The sequence below is a fragment of the Sturnira hondurensis genome, unplaced genomic scaffold, assembly GCF_014824575.4.
Source record: "Sturnira hondurensis isolate 20B ecotype Veracruz unplaced genomic scaffold, ASM1482457v3 Scaffold0013511, whole genome shotgun sequence".
In the NCBI taxonomy this organism is placed as follows: Eukaryota; Metazoa; Chordata; class Mammalia; order Chiroptera; family Phyllostomidae; genus Sturnira; species Sturnira hondurensis.
In genome coordinates, this window is record NW_028086142.1 from 203354 (window position 1) to 223477 (window position 20124).

A 20124-nucleotide genomic window follows, 5' to 3' on the forward strand; every position below is an offset into this window, starting at 1 on the left:
TCCCCCCCGCATGGGTGGGGCTGGCAAAAGGAGAGAATGTGGAGGATCTGAGGGATGTGTGGGTCCTGAAGAGTACCCCAAATCCAGCTCACAGCATTCTTGTCCTTTCATGGCCCCAGAGCCCAGGCCCCTGGCTGTTCTGAGCAGAAGGCAGCCCTGGGAGGGGCCAGGGGGCCAGTGATCTAGAAGGAATAGGAGCTGACAGGCAACAGGCCAGCCTTCCTGCCTCCCTGCCGGGGCAGCTGGTTCCTCTCAAGAAAGCCAAAGCTGCGGAGAGAGATAGGCTCTCCGGACCACCACAAAGTTGGCATCTGTGGGCCCTTTGTGGCCTCCTCTGCCCTCCTCCTAAAGCCCCCTGGTCCTCAGGACTTTGGACTCAGCCCCCGCTCTTTCCTGTCTCCTTCAGTACCTCTCCTAGTTCCTGCCGCAGCTGCACCGGGTGCCCATTTACAGTTTTTGTGTTAAGAGCTACACCTCTGGCCCAAACCTTCCTCTTGGCCCGGCAGGAGTTGAGAGACAGAAATTCTAGTCCTGGCCCTAAGGCTGCTGCTGTGTGACCTTAGGCAAGCCCCTTCCCCTCTCTGGTGAGGTCAAGAGCCTTCACTTTGGTGCCTGGTGGAGCCAAGTGCAAGTCCCAGGTTGGCCACTGTTCAACTGGTAACCCCTCTGAGGCTCAGTTTATAAAAGACAAGTGGCAATTCCTCCCTCACAGGTTCTCGTGAGGATTCAGTGAGATGAATGTGCACATGATGAAGGTTCTCGGCCCCAGCCTGACAGAGTCTGACCCCTCTCCCGCAGAGGCAAGGGACAACCATGGGAAGGCTGTTGGCTCCAGGGAAGTTTCTAGGAAAACATCTCAATCTGGACCATTCCTGGAATTTAGACTGTCTGAATAGGTTCGGGAGACTCACGTGAGGAGGGCCCACCAGGGACGGAAGGGAAGAAGGAGGTGTGGATGGGGAGCTTGACCTGGCCATGGGGCACTGCCGAGGCCTTCATTCACTGAGTTACAGATGCTGCGGGCCAGGCACTGAACTGGGGGATGGACACAGCAGTGACTAAAGGTAGCCGACGTCTTGATCTCACGGAGCTTATACCCAACTGAGAGGAAACAGACGTTCAACAACTAATGGAATTAAAGCTGGACAAAAGTGGAGGTAGCAGGGGAGAATGTTCCAGGCGGAGGAAACAACTTGGGCAAAGGGCCCGAGGGAGTATCTGTCTCCCGGAACGGCAAAGAGGCCAAAGTGGAAGAAAGCAAAGGGAAGAGAGGTGAGACTAGAGATGTAAGCAGGGGACCCAGCTTCTGCAGCCTCAGAGGCCACAGTAAAGTTTCAGTATCCATACTAAGAACAATTTGGCAGCCAGCGGTTCATGAATAGGCACAGGGAGTGTCTCTGAAGCCCCTGAAGTTGTATGACAAATATTCATGAATGACGGTATGTATCTGAGGAGAGCACGGCTTTCATCAGATCCTCAGGTGGCTTTGTGATCCCAAAAGAATAGGCAAGCTAAGCTCCTTGTATGAGTCAACGCACAGGTGCTTACACTGAGCTAGTGGCAGGCATCCTAGAACCTTCTCTGAGCTGGCCCCTCCCCCTCCCCTCCAGCCAGTCTCAGCTGCCCGCCCCATCTTCACCCTGCGCTCCGCCCAGGCAGAAGTGCTTGCATTTCTCTCTTGCTCGGCTGTCAGCCTGTCTTTGCCCGTGCCGTCCCTCTGCCCAAAAGGCCATTCCCCATCACCCTGTCCCCACTTCCACCTGCCCACGTCTTTAGCTCCCCCTCGCTCTTTGCAAGCTAGCTCAGAGGTTGTGGGCTCTGAAGCCGGCTCTGACCCCTCCCTTGTGTCTTTTCCACCGTGTGCTTCTCTCAGCACTGTCTGTTGCCTCTTCTGGGCCAGGAACTCTGTGAGCAGGGACTGTGTCTTATTCATCTCAGCGTCCCCAGCATCCAGTACAGGGCACCTAAGTCACACAAGTCAGTGTGAGGAGGAGACACACAATCCACATAAGAGGTGCAGGCTGCAAGATGGGCTGATGGACACTCGAGGGCACTGTGAGCACGGAAATCATGGCCTGATGCTGGCCGGGCTGGGCCCCAGGGCCTGACATGCAAACTGCCTGTCTCCGGAGCCCAGAAGCAGGGAAAATGCTGTTGAGTCTTGCAGCTCCTCAGCTTGCGGAGTAACTGACCGGGGTCCCTGTTCTAGCTTCCCAGTGTACTTTCTGCCCGCCTTCCAGATCACGTGTCATGACAGGGCCATCACACTGCCCATACGGCCTTCGCAGGTCACTAACACAAGTGCCAAACACCACTTCCACCGACCTGGCATACACTTTGGCTCTGCCTGCAACACTCTCCACTTTTCCTCATGCCACCCCGCCCCACCCCTCACCTCACTAACTTCTACTCATCTTCCAACTCTCAGCTTAGATGTCAGCTTGGAGAAGCCTCCATGACCCTCAGGCTGGGTGGGGTATACTTCCCGGTATAGCACCCTATACTTTCCCTGTAATTCTCTGTAATTGTTTCCTTGCCCATTGTCCTCCATGACAGTGAGTTTCCTCAGAGCAGAAATCTGTTATTACTCGTCATCGTTATCCACCGCAGTTAATTTAGCACATCCGTGCCTGCTGGCACGTCTTCCGTGAGTGAACGATTGAATAAATGGGTGGACGAATGGATGGATGGCCTCTCACAAGTCCCTTTACCTTCTCTAGCGTCGTTCCCTGTTGGTAAAGTGGCTGTGACCATCACTACGTGGCAGGGCGGCCAGGAAGATCAGAGACAATGTGTGTTCAGGACTCCTGCACAGTGCCTGATACATAGCAGACACTGTTTGAACGGAAGCAATTCTTAACATTTGGAATTGTGAAAAAAGGGGAGGAGCGGAGCTGGAGACTCTGCCACGAGCCTGGGGTGATCTCGCCCACTTGGGTTTACCATGTACATGTGGAAAGATGGCTTTAACAATAATCTAAAAAGTATCGTTTTTATTAGAAATAATGGCAGCAGCTGCTACGTGCCACAGCAGACACAGGAGGCCCCAGAGAGGAAGGTGGGCAGCCTCCAGTCTCGGCCAGGAAATGGGAGGCCAGGACTGAGGCCAGAGCCGCGGGCACACTGCCCCTGCGTCTGGAGAGCAGTTATTACGGCCGCAGCTGGTTCCCAACTCTTTACTCACAGGTGAAAATTTGTCTAAGGGGTCATTAATGCCCTCTGTAATTAATGGAAAAACTGCAGGGTTTGTATTAATGGAAAACTAAGCTCAAGCGTCAAGCTGATAATATTGATAATGTGCGCTTGTAATTATAGACTGCAGATAACTATAAATTCAGTCCTGGCACTCATAAAATGTAAAAATTCCCGAAGCAACCAAGAACCTGGTGGCAGGTGCACCATGAGTAGCATTATGCCAGTTGTTCTGAGGCTCTGAAAATCCCCACATACTGGGAGCAGTGGTAATAGTCACTGTGCACTTAAAAGCACAAAATAAGGGGAAATTTTTAGATAAAACAGGGCGTTTTGATGCAAGAACATGAAATTTGAAAGCACTGTGAGCAAAGGTCAATTTGCATTACAGTAGGAAACAAAACCTTGATGGAATCTTACAATAATGGGCCTCTGAGCAGACTGCCGCCCAGGCTCCGACCTTCCTGTGGGCACAAAAACTGCGCTCACGGCAGAAGGCCAACCATCAGGTATTTGACCTCTCTACCCTCGTCCGCTTTGAAGGGAATCGACTCCCACCTACAGCGCCTTGCCACCTCGTGTTCCCACAGGCCTGACAAAAACGCTGCAGTCATGTGGCAGTGGACCCTGAAGCTGGAAGGTCACGTTGCTTCCAGGTTGGTGGCCACAGCAGGCTGTGTGAAAGCAGAGGAAGCCAGTCCAGAGACAGGAGTCAATGACAAAGAGATGACAGGGACCAGGCAAGCCAGGAGAGATGACAGAGATAGAGAGAGGTGCCAGAGATGGAGAGACAGAGATAGAGATAGAGATGATAGAGATAGAGATGATAGAGATAGATAGAGATCTCTTGATTTCTTGGTCCCATTTCCAGTGGGTGAGGCCTGGCTATACTTCATTTACTATTCTTAGATTCTGTGAGATGTAGCTTCCTAATAGTTCCCCCCACCCTTTATTCTTGAGCGAATTTGAGCGGGTTTGTGTTCCCTGCCACAAAATGCACCCAGACTAAGACAAGGGAAAATTGGAGATATAAGTGCAGGGCTTGCATAAGCAAAAATGCAAAGAGAACACTTATGTAGGGAGGGGTGAATGTAATTATAAAGCATTTGTGTTTGTTCACCCAAATGGTCCCTCATTTCCTGACACTGTCTACCACAGACAAACACTAAGGCCACACACACACACACACACACACACACTGTCTCTCTCTCTCTCTCTCTCTGACATCCAGTGGTACACAGAAACAAAGGCAGCAACGACCAGATTTGCTCCTATGCAGACACCCTGACACGCACGGACACGCACTAGCCTGTAGCGCTGCCCCTGCACTCCTCACACCCGCATGAACAGGGCTGGCCAGCCGGCAGCAGTGTACCCACATGCGTGAACACAGTGGCGTTGCCCGCAAGGCTCCGTTTGAGCCAGGAGTGGAGGCTTCACTGGGCGCTGAGCAGCCTCCCTCCCCAGCTGCCAAATGACTCATCCCCAGGGCTGCTAATTAAAGCCAGGACAGAGGGGACAGAAGCAAGGGGAGGGGAAGAGGGAGTTTATTTTGGTGCCAACCAGGCACTCAGCCAGCTTAGGGGTCACCTACTTCCTGGGGCTGGGCCAGGTGGGGGGCAAGGGAGTGCAAACAGGAAAGAGAGGGAGTACCCTCTTGCCCCTTCTTGTCTCCTGCGAGCTTCCTGGAAAGGTACCTTCTTTGGGAAAATTACCCAACTTCCCCCGCCTCCCTCCTCCTCTACTCCGCTGTCAGATTCCAGCTCCACCCCTTCCAGACTCTTGTCCTCACAGCTGGCTTCTCCGCAGCAGCACACTCCCCTTTGGGCTTGCCAGAACCGGCTTATCTGTGTCTCTACCCCACTTCTGCCCCAGCTCTCTCTTGCCCCAAGGACCACACAACACAGGCCTGGTACGTAGGGGAACGCTCTGTGGTACTTCTGGGATATGACTGGGTTAACTCCGGTGCAGCACCACGTGGTGACTGCAATTCTGGTGGCCTGGATCCCTATCCTGGTTCCACCACAGGAGGAATCATTTCAGCTTTCTAAGCCTCAGTTTCCTCATCTGTAAAGTAACAAGAATATGTACCCTAGAAGGATTATCGTGAGGATGAAACGAGAAAATACAGAAAAAGTGCCCAGCATGGGGCCCAACATATAACATAGCTTTAGTGATCAGCTGCTAAGCGCCGCCGCTGACACTCACCCCAGGCCTGGCGCGGCAGCCCTTCCATGGAGCCAGGTTCCAGGCTTGGCTCCACCACATACTACCCAAGGGACTGCAGACAAGTCACATAAAGCTCTCAGAGCACTGTCTCTTATGTACAATGGGATTTGCGACATGACACCCTAGATTTACTGTAAAGAACAGGTGGCAAACACAAGGCCCGTGGGCCTCGGCCCTCCACCTCGTTTCTACCCGGCGGCAGTGATGAGCTGTTACTTAACTGTTAAGGAGTAGTTACATGTATAGAGTCCTAGAATTACCTTCGGCCCTTTGACAGCAAGAGAGAGGCTGATGTGGCCCCTGGTGAAAATGGGTTTGACACCCCTGCTGTAAAGATTTCAGCCTGTCAAGCATCCTGCGGGGAGCCCAGCTCTTAGACACAGCTTGACAAACTGCAGCAGTGATTACAAAGGATAGCAGGAGGAGCTCCGATCTTTGCAGCCAAAGAGGCCCAGGAGGGAGGAAGCAAGTGGGGAGGTCTTCCCACAGTGGGCAGGACTGGAGTCGCGCCCCCCAGGGTGCTTTGGGCAGGTAATAAATGACAAGGTTCCAGACAAAGGAAGTGATTGCAACAGGCAGCTGGACAGGGCAGGCACGCAGGCTGTTGCAAACGGGAGGCAGCACGGGAGGGGAGAGCCAGTACCGCTGGGGCCGCTCTGGGGACGGCTAGCGCCTTAGACGTGTGAATGGGGGAATCATGGAAGGTCGTCTGTGAGCTCTCAGCCACCCTAGATTACCAGGAGGTCAATACAGGGAAGAAGTTTAGAGATTATCTAATCCAGACTCCCGATGGACAGATGGGGGCACTGAGGCCCAGAGTGGGAGGCCTCCTCTGGGAGCAGAGCCAGCAGTGGCTCCTCCTCCCACCTCTCCTCCTGAGATTGCAGCGGCTCCAGTTGCCATGGGGACATCCCTGGCTCCTCAGGGTGTCAGCCGCTCCCCACACCCTCTCTCCTTACCTAGCAACAGGCCACCTCCTCCAGCTCTTATCTTTGTGTGCCTAGCAACCCCAGCCTCGTCCCTAGTCCCCCCACTACTCACTTCCAGCCTGACCCTAACTGCAGAGGCGGTCGCTCTAGGACTGGGCTCCTGCTTCTGGTGGCCGAGGTATGACTGGCCCCTCCTGCCCCCTCTGTTTTCAAGTTCTACACTTCACATTCCTCAAGCTTGACTATTCGGCATAGGCAATGGATTGGGTTAGGGGAAGGCAGAGAGCACTCCAATGTGTTATCCACTATTTTATGCTGAGCTTTGCTTTACTGTACAGGTTGTCTCATCACCCCACAAAAGTCGGAATTATTGTCCTCATTTTACCAATGAGAAAACTAATAAGGACCGGAGAAGTTAAGTGACTTCACGAAGCACACACAACTAGGAAGCAGGCTCTGCTAAGAGCTAGCTTCGTGACCTTGAGCCATCGCCAGTCTCTTTCTGGACGTTGGCTTAAGGTGCCTGGAGGTTTGACAACTTCTCAAGAATCTACAGGAAGTCCAGGCACCTTCCTCTACCCACAGCCCTCCCGCAACACAAGCTGTTCAGCTCTAATTAGACTCCACACTTCCGCTGGCACCTCGTACTTGGAAGCCCTCAGGCCTGGGCCTTGCCACGGGGGTTTTGAATCCACCAATTCTGCTCACTCCTCGCTGTTCTGCTCCCAACACGGCCACCGCCTAACGCTTCTCCGTGGTGTTTCTTCTATCTGTCTAACCTTTCCCCTTCACACACACAGACATGTTCATTAGAGGGAGACACTGGGGTTCCAAGGGATGAACAGATTTCTCCAAAGTCATGTATGTAGAAAGTGACCTAGCCATTAATGGAGCCCTTTGCTTCCCTTGCTATGCTGCGGAGCCCAGCCTCTCCTCCAAACTCCCTGGGCTCCTCACTGATGACAGAAGGTATCTGTGACCCAACCCTGACCAGCGTTCTGATCTTTAACATTCGAGCTTTTTCCCCTGCCTCTTCCACATCTGTTTTAGCTCAACCAACTGCCAACATTTCTAACCCCACGCTCACTCCCTGGGTACAGCGGTTCTGCTTCCGGCGATGCCCTCCGTATGCACAGTCCTCCACAGCCCCGCTTAGATGCCGCCTTCTCCCGGAAGCCAACCCTGATCCCTCACTGAAGTAAGCTCAAGAACTGAGAGCATCCTCCGACAGTCCCACCTGTCTCTTGTTCCCAGTTAGTCTTCCTGCCATGTTTGCAAGATCTTTCCCCACAAGTGGCATGTTTTAGGTCTCTCCCAAGTCTAACCTTTACTTCTCCAACTGCCGAATCCTCACGGCCCCTGTAGCTTCCGTGACTGTGGACCAGCATGGATGCTGGGAACACACACACTGGCTCTGGATCCGGAGAGCCCAGCGCGTGAGTCAGAGTGATGCCACCAGGCCCCATGGCTCTCTTTGGGGCAACTCACTGACCCTCTCAGGAACTTCATACTCCTCATCTGTAAATCAAGGATCCTAATATACATCTAATGGGGATATTGTGAGCATTAAATAAGAACATGTTCAGAGTTCTTAGAATGGGAGGAGCAAACGATCACTGCTATTATTACTAATATTAGGATGAGGAAGAGGATAATGAGTACTATTATCTGCAAGGCTTCCAATAGCTCCCACAGGGATGTGGGCTGGGCTCTGGGCTTTGGGCCAGGCAGTCCCGGGTTTGAATCCAGGCTCAGCCAAATATTAGTTGTGTGGCTGTAGGCAAACCAGGCCAGGCCACAGTTTCCTCAACTGTAAAACAGTGATGACAAGGCCAGCCCAGATTCCACCTACAGTGTCACTGGGAGGGTCAAATGAAAGAAAGTCCTTGGCAAGTGCAGTACGTAGTAAAGGCCCAGCGTGTGTCACCATACGACTTATGATAATTACTAAATACCGTGGGCTACACGTCTCAGGAACTGCTCAGAGTTAGAGACACCTTCAATCTGTCCCTCAACGAGTACCAGGCATATCAGCAGGAATGCCTGGGGGCCTGTGCTGGGGGTCAGCCCAAATTGCCTTTCTCTGAACCCATGGTGGGACAGCGGGATCCGTGTCCTGTTTGAGACTAGTCCGTCCCTAAATGCTAGAACAGGCTGTGCCCATGTCCCATCCTTCACTGCATGCATGGGCAGGGATGAACTGTGTCTTCTCAGGGACACTGGGCCTGACATGTGGTCATCACATGCCTCTTGGTTGCCTACTGGCCCAAGGGTGCTCCCGCTCCCACAGCCCCTACCGTGGCCCTGGGCCCCTGCCTAGGATGCTAGGGTACAGTGTATCTCATTATGCACCTCTGTCTGTATGCTGGGTTCTTCTGCCCCCTCCCATACCCACTGCCTGGATGCCAGAACTCGGGCTGCTGCATTCGGTTGGACAAGCTGTGCCCTGCACAAGGGTTCGCAGCCAAGAGGGCATGCGTGGGGGCTGAATCCAACCTGTGCTCTGCTCACTGAGCCAGAAACCCTATTGATGGGCTGCAGTAGCCCATGGAAAGGGAACATTCCTCCAACTGACACACTCAGTGGATTCTGCTCTTCACGAAGGTGCTGCATGTGCTAGTCACAGCCCTGCCCGGGGCCTAATGCACCCAGCACCTGCCTCTGTTGCCTGGGCCCATCTCATCTTACATGCCCACCCCGTCACCCCTGACCCGAATGCTAAGACTAATGGGCCCTCTTCTGAGACCCCCCTGATAATTCTCGCTTTGTCCCTCTACTTGTGAGGAACTGCTTCCTGATGGGTTATTGCACAAGAAATGCACAAACAGCCCTTGTCTCTAACCCAGTTTTATCCCTGCCTCTTCAAGTGGCAAATTGATCGCACCCTGAAAACGTACTGAAGCTTGTAAACCTTTTTACCAAGCAAACAAAAAAAAAGTATGTGCCCTTGTCACCATGACGTACATTTCTAATATGTACAATGTGTCACACCGAAAGTCCATCCAAATCCCACTACCCAGAGCTCCCGTTGTTCAGGGTGGAGCATGAAAGCCAGACCAGGGAAGCCCCACATTTATCGTGCCCTCTTCTCCTAGGAGGAGACAGTTGGAAAGGTCCCAGGGCCGGAGCTGGACTCTCTCTGCAGGTCAGCTTTCCCATCCGGGCAGCTCCCGCGAACCCCTCCGGGGTTCAGCGTAGCCCACAAGTCAGCTAGGGTCAGAAAGACTGAAGAACCGTTCCAGCCCCTCCCATGCCTGCCCATTCACCCCAGCCCTCTCACCCCACTCCATACCCACCCCTAATAGCAATGGGAAAAGACCCTTGGAGTTGGTCCCCACCCCTACCCACGGACCCCGAAGTAACAAATCAAAGACCCCCCACCCCACTCCCTGCCCCATCTCCCAACTACTAACCAAGAAAGGAGGTACTGACCTGACTGTTCTGGAATTCTCACCATCAGATCTGAATGGGAAACAGAGAGAGAGAAAAAAAAAAACGACAGTCAGCATACAGTCTCACCTCTTCTCCCTCTACCCTGTGCAGCGGCCTTGAGTCCTAACACACAACATGACAAGGAGGAGTAAGGTATTTCAGGCAGAGCAAAGAGCTGGTGCAAACGGCTTGAGATGGCAAAGGGTCTGCACAGTTGTTGAGACAGGGAGGAGGACGGCATGGTTGAAGTGGAGGGAGGGAGGGGAAGAGTGGTCAGAGGTGAGGTCAGGGAGCTGCCAGGAACCAGCCATGCGGATCTGGTGGGTCAAGGTGAGGAGTGAGGTCTTCCATCCGTGTCGCTGAGTGGCAGCCGGCAACTGTGGGCAGGGGCAGAGTTCAAGCTTTGAACTCAGACAGACTGAGCCTCAGATATCGGCTCTGCCACTTTCTAGCCCTGATACCCAAGCCAGTCACTTCTCCTCTCGGAATCTGAGCCTCAGTCTCCCCTCTCGTAACATAAGGCCAGTTCTCACAGGGCTGTTGGGATGATTAAGTCCTTCAGAATTCAGCAGACAAATGTCAGGTATTATTAACAACATAGAAAAGGCTTTGGCAATTGCCTGGTCCAACCTGCTTATTTTCCAGCTGAAGAGGACCAGGCTGAGAGGGTGAGTGAGTCAGCTGCTGAGCTCCTTTCTACTACATTGGTCTGCCTTCTTCATTGTGAGCCCTCTCGGAGGCAAAGGAAAGGCAACAAAAGAGAATGGGATGGGGAAAATGAGGGAATGAGTGAAATCTGAACCACACCCCTCCACTGCCCTTCCCAAGGGACTGTGGGGGGGGGCAGGGCTGTGCAAGCAAGGGAGTGGGGAGTAGGAAGAATCTTGGTGCATTGTTGCTTTGGGGGTGGACAACAGCAGGAAGAAGGACCAGGGCACCTGGAAGAAGTGGGAGACTCTGGGAAGCGCCTTCCTCATGCCCTGCCATTTTCCTTCTCCCCCCTTTACTCCCTCCCCCAACCATTACGCACTGCAGAGGGGAGAGACATGAACACATTGCAGGCCCTGTTCTCAGGTGAGAGAACCATGATGTGACCTTAAGTGAGGAGAGCACCATCTACGCTGAGTGCAAAATGAAAGAGGGATACACAGGAAGCAGGTGGACCTCAAAAGAGAGTATTTGTTGGAAGAATGAGTGGAGGTGGGGCAGGCAGGCATCAGGGTGCTGGAGCTCAGACGGTGGGTGAGTACAGTACTTCCAGTTCTGCTACTTACTAGCCACATAATCGTAGGGGAGGCACTCCCCTCTGCCCAGCCTCAGTTCTTCCACTTGTAAAGTGGGTGTGGGATGGTAAGAATCCCTCCCCTTGTGGGCGAGGCTGTGAGGCTTGGCCTAGCACAGTGCCTGACAGTGGGTCACACCTACAGGCTCCACAGCCTTCTCCGGGGGGGGTGGAGGACCAGAGCCACAGAGCGCCTTTTCACATTTATGAAAACTTTCCATCTGACTCTACAGCAACAAGATTGCTTCTGAGGCCTGGCCCAATTATTCACAGGTACTAGGTCAGAGGGTCCTAACTTCAGTGACTCCCTACCTACCAACAGAATGGAGGCCAAGCCCTTCAGTCTTTCTCCCTAACATTAACCCTCTTCTCCAGGCAGGCAGGTCTCCCGGCTACCCGACCCCACCCGCAAACCCCAGCACACACTTACGCAGTCTACGGTCACCAGGTCCTGACTGGGGAATACAAACCCTCAAGGAGCTCTGGAATTGGCCCCCCGCCCCAATCTACTTTAGAGTGACATACATACTCATCTCCATTCCCACGCAAACCATCCCTAAGCACCTACGGAGTACTGGGCAAGGCGTCAGGCTCTTTTTGTATGTTATCTACTTTAATCCCGTAAACTGGAAATTACCCATCCAATTTTAAGATGATGAAATTGAGACGAAGAGAAGTTCAAATGACTTGTCCCATGTCACACAAGTAAGGGGAGCTTGGTGTGAACCTACCAAAGCTCGTGCTTTTACTACGCGTTCCACTGTACTTGGAAAGGGGGTGGGGCTTGCACACGGTTCAGGAGGCTTTCCTTACCCTGGTTCCCCCATGTCAAGACGGACCCTTCCTCTCCAGGGCCCTTTCTTCTGAGCAATGTTACCATCCTCGAGATGGCAGCTAAGGGGAGCCATGACACAGAGTGAATTAGTCCGTTCTCCCGGCAAACTGATTTTTACTAGTTTTAGGGGTACACCATATCATGTGACCCTCAATGTGGGGTGCTTCCACCCCAGGGGGTTGCAGCCCCTTGTGTACTTGCTATATTTTTAGCTCTGCATAGATAATCATCATCACGAACACCTCTGTGGGGCTCATGCCCGGTGGTCAATCCACCTCTTACGCCAAGAAGCTACACCGTCCTCCTGTTGGGGGGGCAGCATAGACTCGTAGAAAGAATGCTGGGTTCTATTATGGCTCCTTCCCTAACTGGCAGCGTACACAGACTTGGACGAGTCACTGCTCTCTGGACATTCGTTCCTCATCTATAAAACAGCGAAGCTGTGTTAGCTGAGTTCCAAACGATCTTCGGGCCTAAAACATTTCGTTTCTTCAGAACCCTAAAGTGTCTCTCTTTGATCAACCGGGTTCAGCTGTCTAACATGAAGAAGCTAAGACCCAAGTAGCAGGCCTCGCTTTATCGATCCACGCCAGGCTTAATTCACAGACGGATTTCTCCTGCTAGTCCCACAGCTTTCTCCTAAGGAAAGGCCACTCAGGTCCTCGGGCTTCTCAGAGGGTCAGCTACGCCAATTCCCATCCTGAGGAGTGATGCGCACTAAACAGCAGTGTGTTGAATCCTGTGAGTATGGCGACCATCTTTTCTGAACTAAGAACACAGGCATGTAACCTGACCAAGGACTTCGATGTTGCTACTTCCAGATACAAGGAACAATCTGACAGATGGAAGAATAAATGGCAAAATATAGAAAGCTCCTGAACCTTTGGGGGACTTATGGGGACAACAGGGCAGAATAATTGAAAAGAATGTAGGTCTGTGAACCCCATACTGGGGTTTCTGTCCTCGTCTCCTGACTGGATTCCCCGCTTCTGGTTTTGACCCTCTACACGACCCGTAAACAGGACCTGGGGAAACTATAAAGCACTCTTCCCCATAAGCTTGAATTAGATAAACAACGTTGTCCTCCGAGAACTCAACTATTTTTTAAAAATAAAGTGCATCAGAAACAAGATGTGCATAGTGACCTAAAAGAAACAGACTGGTCCTCTAGCCAGGATTTCAGTAACCTGTCTAAAAAATCAGGTGTCCACCGGAAAGGAGATTGGACACCAATGAAGGTCGATTTTCTAAAGGAGACTGGAAAGGCAACCGTGGACTGGACACCTCCCAGAAGTGTCCCAAAGAGAAAGAGGTGGACACCCTGACCCAGGAGTCACGTAGGTCTCTCCAAAAGCTGACAACCAGTCCGGGGGCAGGCCGGGCAGCTCCGCTCCCAAACATCACTTTATCTGACTGCAAGTCTCTTCCATGGACAACTACCTTCTCGAAAGTGCCAAGCAGCTGGTGTGGTTCTCCTGATTCCTTCACTTGGAAATTTCCCCCCTGACGTTCCCGCGGGTCAAGCCCAAGCTGCCCAAAGCTCTAAATCCCACTCGGCCCCTTCCATCTGCTTTTCTCTTTAAAAAGCGCATTTAATATGTGCTACCTGGAACAGTCTTGGTCCTTTTTAGAGTCTTAGAATTGGTTTTAATTTATTAAAGTGATACACGAAATAGGCTAAAAAGCCAAATTGTAAAAGGATCTTAACAAAAATAATAGTCTTTTTGTGAACTATTTTAGTTCTTTTTTCCCCTGAATTCATGTTCCTACTTCTAAAGTGGATGCTCATGTTGCTAAGCCGTCCTTGAAATTTGTGTGTGTGCTTTTTTGAAATTTTATTTTTACCAAAATAATACACGTATATGGATTTCCATGTCACACTGCATCACAAGGATTATAATAAAACCCCACAAATTCCCCGCTCTACCTGTCCCCCCTTCCACTCCCACTCTCAGAGACAGACAGTTTTCAGATCTTTCAACTGCTTGTTCGGTATTTACCTCCTTGTTTCTAAAGAACACACTTGTACTTCTACATCTTGATTTATGTCTTCGTTGTATGTATTATTACGGAATGCCTGCTATTCAGGGAGGGTACAGCTCCGTTACACACACTTCCACCTCCAGCCCCCAGTACTCACGAAGGCGTACACATCCCCTCCTCTCGTTTTCTCATTGTAGTCCTATCACAATGTTTTGATTAAATCAATATGACTGTTTTCCATTATTATGACTTTCTCAATTACTAATAGTGGATTAATCGCATCATATGCCATGATTACATTTACTTTCCCATACAACGTTTTCTTTTCCCTGGTGTTGAGTAATATTATTTTTGCTTGCAGAGTTTTCTTCGCACATATGATCAATTCTCCCCAAATTCTGTCGCAAATGCAATTCTTCCGTTTTGACATAGGCAATCCATCAGATATATGTGTTTTTTTCATTCAAGACATTGTTCCTGTTACAATCCCGACTAGCTGCTCTCTAGACCTGTACAAGGTTGCCCTAAGGTCTTCTCCATTCCTCATAACCCGGGGGTTCTGTGTTGGATTTCCTGTTTCCTAGATTCCTTGGCCTTTTTTCTGAGTTCAAGTCTGCATTTCGCTGGAGCCCTTTCTCCAGTGCTTCCTGAGGAAGGAGGCACAGGACATAAAATCTTTACATCTTACGTGCCTGAGAATGTCTTTCTTACACCCTCATCTTTGATTTGTAACAACTGAGTATAGACTTCTAGGTTGGAAGTTACATGCCCTCAGAATTTTGAGAATACTACTCCATTGTCTCCTAGCTTCTAGTGTTGCTCTTGAGAAGTCCAATGTCACTCTGTTTCTTTATCCTTTGTACACGACATGGTTTTCCTCCGGAAGCTTTCAGGATCTTCCCTTTGTCCCTGGTATTTCACAGGAGCTTACCTCGGTATGGGTCTTTTTTATCATTTATTTTGTGGGTTACTCAGTGGGATTTTCGTTCCTGTGGTTCTGGACATAGTCTTGCCTCATGGCTATGATCATTTCTTTCCTGCTGTTTCTTCCATTCTCAATTTCTGGAACTCCTATTGTTGGATGTTGAACTTCCTCAACTGATCCTCCAATTTTCTCATCTTTTCTCTTTCATTGTCCCATCTCTTCATCTTGTTATCCTGCTTCCTAGGACAGTTCCTCACCTTTTATTTTCTGGTCCTTCTGTTGAGATCTTTATTTTGGCTCTATCTTTTATCTCCCAGGTTTCTTCTCCCCCCCTTCATTACCTCTGTTCCCTCCAAGTTCTTTTTTTTTTTTTTAATGTTGGCTTGCTTGCTTACAGGTTGATGATCTTCCTCAAACAGCCTTGGACTAGCTGATCATCTCGGGCTACCTAAGGTTTGGGGTTTTTTAATGTCAGTTTAATTTACAGAAAGTGAAATATACCTATTTTAAGGGTCCTTGAGTGATGTTCCTTGGCAATCAGTCCCCATGACACTAACAAGCTGATGGGAATCTCTGTGGGTAGATGGTGTTTGCCAGGTGGTAGGCTTCACTACGGGGTTACTGAGTTGCAAGCCTGTTGTTGTTGTTGTTGTTGTTGTTGTTGGAAGACTGGCAAATTTCATCTTTTGGAGGCCCTTTAGCTCTCCAGAGAAGACTCCTTTGCCCTTTCCTGTGGTCCTGACTTCGGGGTCCTGGATGTAGATCCCTTTGCTTGCGGCCTTGTTTCAACCCCTCCTCCATCGTGCCTGGTGTCCCCAAGCCTAGAGCTTCTTCAATTTCTCCAAAGAATCGACTGCCAGCTGCAGAGTTAGGGGTGGGGTGGGAAGAGTCCCTGACTGAATGGGGTTGGGGAAGGGCCAAGAGGGTCTGCCAACAGATTGTTAATATTCTCCCTGTTTTCAGTTCCACACCTCACCCTACCTTGGGAGTCATAGCATCTCTGAGTCCTGAGCATTTATGGAGCTTTCTGGACGGAATAGTTTACTTCCGATCAGCATTTCCAACCTGACGCATGTCTACCGTTTTTTATTCTTGTACTCATATTTCAATGGGACTTAGGGAAGCCACAGAGATAAATAAGCTAATTTCACTTGTATTTAACAGGAAGTTGTGCCTTCTTATTCCAGCCAACTCCTATTCATGCTCTGGTGACTTATTTAAGCAAGACCTTCTCCAGGAAGCTTGTCTTAATGTCCCTAGGCTGGATGAGGCGCCTTTCTTCTGTTGTCCCACAAGATCCTTTTCTCGACTCTATCACAGCCTTGATCAAACTGTTCCAAAAGTGTCCATGTTCATGTCTGCCTCTTCCTGCCGACTGGGAGCTCCTGGTGGTCTGGGGTTATGTCTTCGTCATGTCCATACTCCCAGTTCCCAGCATCTGGTCAACAGAGGTGCAGAGCAAATATGTGGTGATGGAATGAAGGAATAAATGAATGATTATAAGGATGAATCAGAGCAGCCAGAGGGGCCACCTAGGAAGGGAAATAAGAAGCTGAATACAATTGTTCCTATACAAGGTCAGTTTCCAGAAAGTTGTAAGTTCCCTAAAAGCAGTATGTACAGAAGTACCCACTGTAGCACGATTTAAACTAGTAAAAAAAAAAAAAAAAGGTGGGTCCAGCTTCAACACTCAACATTCAGAGGATGGTTAAATACATATGATAGATCCTTGCCATGAAAAATTATGCCATTAAAAACTATGAAGAATGTGCAGTGGCATGGAGGAATGCTCAAACAGGAACGGCAAGCCCTGACCAGTGTGGCTCAGTTGGTTGCGTGTCATCCTGCAAAGTTAAAGGTCACCTGGTCAATTCCCGGTCAGGGCACAGGCCTGGGTTGCAGGTTCAGTCCCCAGTATGGGTGCATGTGAAAGGTGACTGATCAATGTTTCTCTCAGACATTGATGTTTCTTTCCCTCTCTTTCTCCCTCCCTTCTTCCCCTCTTTCTGGAAATAAATAAATAAAATATCTTTAAAAAGGCAACAAAATATTGTATGTGCTATGTCATTTCAATTATATGAAAAGAAGGCAGAGAATGAGGGAAATGCATGAAATGTTCCAAGTGGCTGCTTTTGTGTGTGGTAATGATGGACAACATTTTTCTCCTACACTTTCCCAAGTTGTCCTAAATTTTCTAATGGAAGAATACATTAAATGTATAATTTTAAAAAGTCCCCTAAAAAGGAAGATAAGTTTCCTGAGAGTGCCATGAACAAAATACTCTGAAGGGGACCGAAGGGTCTATGTGCACATCTAGCAGCGCTTGCTGGGAAGGCTCAGTTCTTCACCGGCCAGAGACCCTGGAAGCCCTGGCCCATGGAACACCACCCCATCCCCGCTGCAAAGCAGGACCTAGCTCAGGAAGCCAATGGGGCCCATGAAGCCCAGCCCAGGACAAATCACAATGTCATACGCTATGCTGGGAAACAGAGGCTGCTATACCGGTCCCCACGCTTTAGAGGCCCTTCTCCATGAGCTAAAGGGTCTTGTGGGGCACAGGGAATATGTCCATCAGGATCTTTGGCCCTCTCTCTTCCAGACTCCACTCCAGACACCCAGGACCCCAGAATTCCTTGTCCATGGTTCTTGAGCTTACTTGAAGAAACTGTATGGTCTTATTATCCAAGTGCACTTGTGAAGCCCAACGGGTGGCCAAGGGGAAGGAGAAATAGATGGGGCTCAGCCGTGGACTAGGGTGTCCATATACATCTAAGGGTTCCATATGAACCACAGGTGGGAACAGAAGTGTGGAGGGCCAAGGGCCTTCACTGTACCCTGCCTGGCCCCCCAAAATATAGATGCAGGCAAGTCCATAGGTCCCTGCTAAGCCCCAGGGTTTGTAGAAAGGCCTAACCTTGAGTGTTGGACAGATTAGGGCTCAAATCCATTTATTTGCTATGCAACAGTGGATGAGTCCATTCCCCTCTCTGAACCTCAGTTTCCCCAACAATAAAATAGGTATAATAATTCCAACTTCATAGAGCCATTATGAAGCTTGCTGGGAGCAGAAGGGCTTACGGTCGTGAGCACGGGCTTTGGGTCAGACAGGCTTAGGTTTAAATCCCAGCTCTGCCTCCTCCTAACTATGTGATTCACATCTCTAAGGCACAGTTTGTTGATCAATAGTATAGAGATGATAATATCACTAACCAGATAAAGTTGTTGGAAGGATTATGTTTGTAATGAATATGTAATAACATTGGAACATGCTTGAATTTTCTTAGTAATGGTCTTGTGAACACCGGCTACGGTGGAGCTGGCCGAGCATCTGCACTCCCCACTCCCCCGCCCAACCTTATTTTTCTCCATAGCACTTACTGCTACGTGACATATTCCGTAGCTTCTTGTTTGTTTCTTTTCTGTGCCTGCCCCCTACTTTCACACACTGGAATGTGGGCTCCTGAGGGCAGAGGTTTTGTCTGTTTGGTTCACTGTTTCCCAGTGCCTGGAACAGTGGGAGTGTGAAGGTGTTCTTCAGTCGCCGAGCAGATATGTGCCCTGTAGACAGGGACAGAAGGCATTCTTGGCCTGGGAAACGGCTGGAACACAGGCATGGACGCACAAAGAAGTCCGCCACGCTTAGGAAAGCCTAGACAGCTCAGCGCAACTTGAGTGCAAGATCAGGAAGGGAACAGGGTGGCTACAAAGGTGTGGGGGGCTGCGGTCTGACCCAAAGGTGCTCACAAGAGCTTTCCTAGAACCACAAGAGGTGTGGAGACCTACTTGTGATGGCCAGGAAGTGGGAAAGCACTAGGGGAGAGGCAAAGTTGCCTCCCAAGTTTAAGTGCCACCTAGATCGTGACTATGTGAAAGGTAAAAGTAAAAACCGTGGGAAAGATAATTCAGGTGGAGAAAAAGGCCCCTTTCTAGGGGGCCCATCTGAGCTGGGAGTCAGACCTAGAAGTGACACATAGGCAGGTACTGAAGTCCAAGTGGAAGACGTAATGGTTCCGTGCATGAAAATCTTATAAAGATTCACTGAAAGAGAAGAACAACTCCATGGACCACAGGACCAATCAAAAAGCTTGCTGACACTGCAACTGCTTTCAGCAATGGATCCGCACAAGATCAAGACTACGAGGACGGTGGTGGTGCAAAATGAAGGCCATGGTGCTTTCAGCTGCGGCTTGTCTGTTTGCTTCCGACTACGCTTCCCATAGTCTCTGTGACCACTACTCAATGGGCAAGTTCTGGGATGGTAAGGATGGTGCTGCTGCTGCTGCTAATGACTGCTGTACATTTGAAAAGAAACACTTGTCTATCACTTTTTAAATTTCCTTCTTAGTAAATAAAGAGGCAAGCATCACTTCACATTCTTTTACAGAGAAGAAAGACAGGCAGAGACTATAACAAAAAGAGCCTTGAGTAGCAGGCAAGACGGGAGCAAACTTCATTGGGTAATTGCTGGGGAGCCTTTGGGGGGGTTGGCCCAAGGAGTGATAAGGTCAAATGCTGTCTTCCCTACCGCCCCGCCCACTCCTTTCAATCACTAAAGCAAGCTTTATTTGGTCCTTTGTATATTGTGCCTTTTAATAATCCAAAAAGAATACAGTGACTATTTATTAAGCATTTACAATAGTCCAAGACTTGTTATTACTTCCTAACAGTTGTGCTTGGTAGTTATTCTTCTCACTGTATACATGTGAGAACTGAGGCTCAGGGTAGCAATGTGATTTACCTAGAGTCACACAGCTAATAAGCAGGGCAGCTGAAATTCAAGTCTGGGTTTGTCTGACTCCAAAGCCAATGCTTTTAACTGCTCCAGCGGTGGCTTCCTTTTGCCACGTCAGAGCTAAGCGGTACTTTATCTCTCAAAGCAGCCTGTAGGCTTGGCCCCTCTTCCTTGCCTGGCTCCGGTCTCTCCTCCACACAGCACAGCCCATGGTCCCCCATACCATGAGCATTCAGGGAAGGCTTCTGGAAGAGAGAATCATTCCAGGGTGGAAGCGGGGAGCACCAGAAAGGAAAGGTGGGGTTAGGTACAGGTACTGCAGCCCAAATCAGCTCAGCACTATGACAGAGAGCTAGAGATAGATAGATAGATAGATAGATAGATAGATAGATAGATAGATAAGGAGGAAGGGAGGGAGGGAGAAGACAGGAAAACAGAACTGGCTTTTGAGCCCTCCCTTCCTGCCTCCCTCGGCTGGAGGAAGAGGGATGGAGGTGCAGCCATGATGGGAAAGAGAGTGGGTGGAAGGGGGAGCAGCTAGAGCAGCCTGCTGTTGCAGAAGCCTGGGCTCAGCCTCAAGGCCCC

The 20124-nt window shown here is 50.1% G+C and overlaps 1 protein-coding gene across 3 annotated transcripts in view; it reads right to left on the reverse strand.

Annotated features, from left to right (window-relative positions):
* IQSEC2 (IQ motif and Sec7 domain ArfGEF 2) overlaps positions 1 to 20124 on the reverse strand; it is a 78418-nt gene that overhangs the window by 44538 nt on the left and 13756 nt on the right. For all 3 annotated transcript variants that reach the window (XM_037061649.1, XM_037061648.1, XM_037061653.1), the window contains exon 2: positions 9783 to 9812. In XM_037061649.1, the coding sequence (XP_036917544.1) occupies positions 9783 to 9812 (30 nt within the window). The remainder of the gene's footprint in view (positions 1 to 9782; positions 9813 to 20124) is intronic.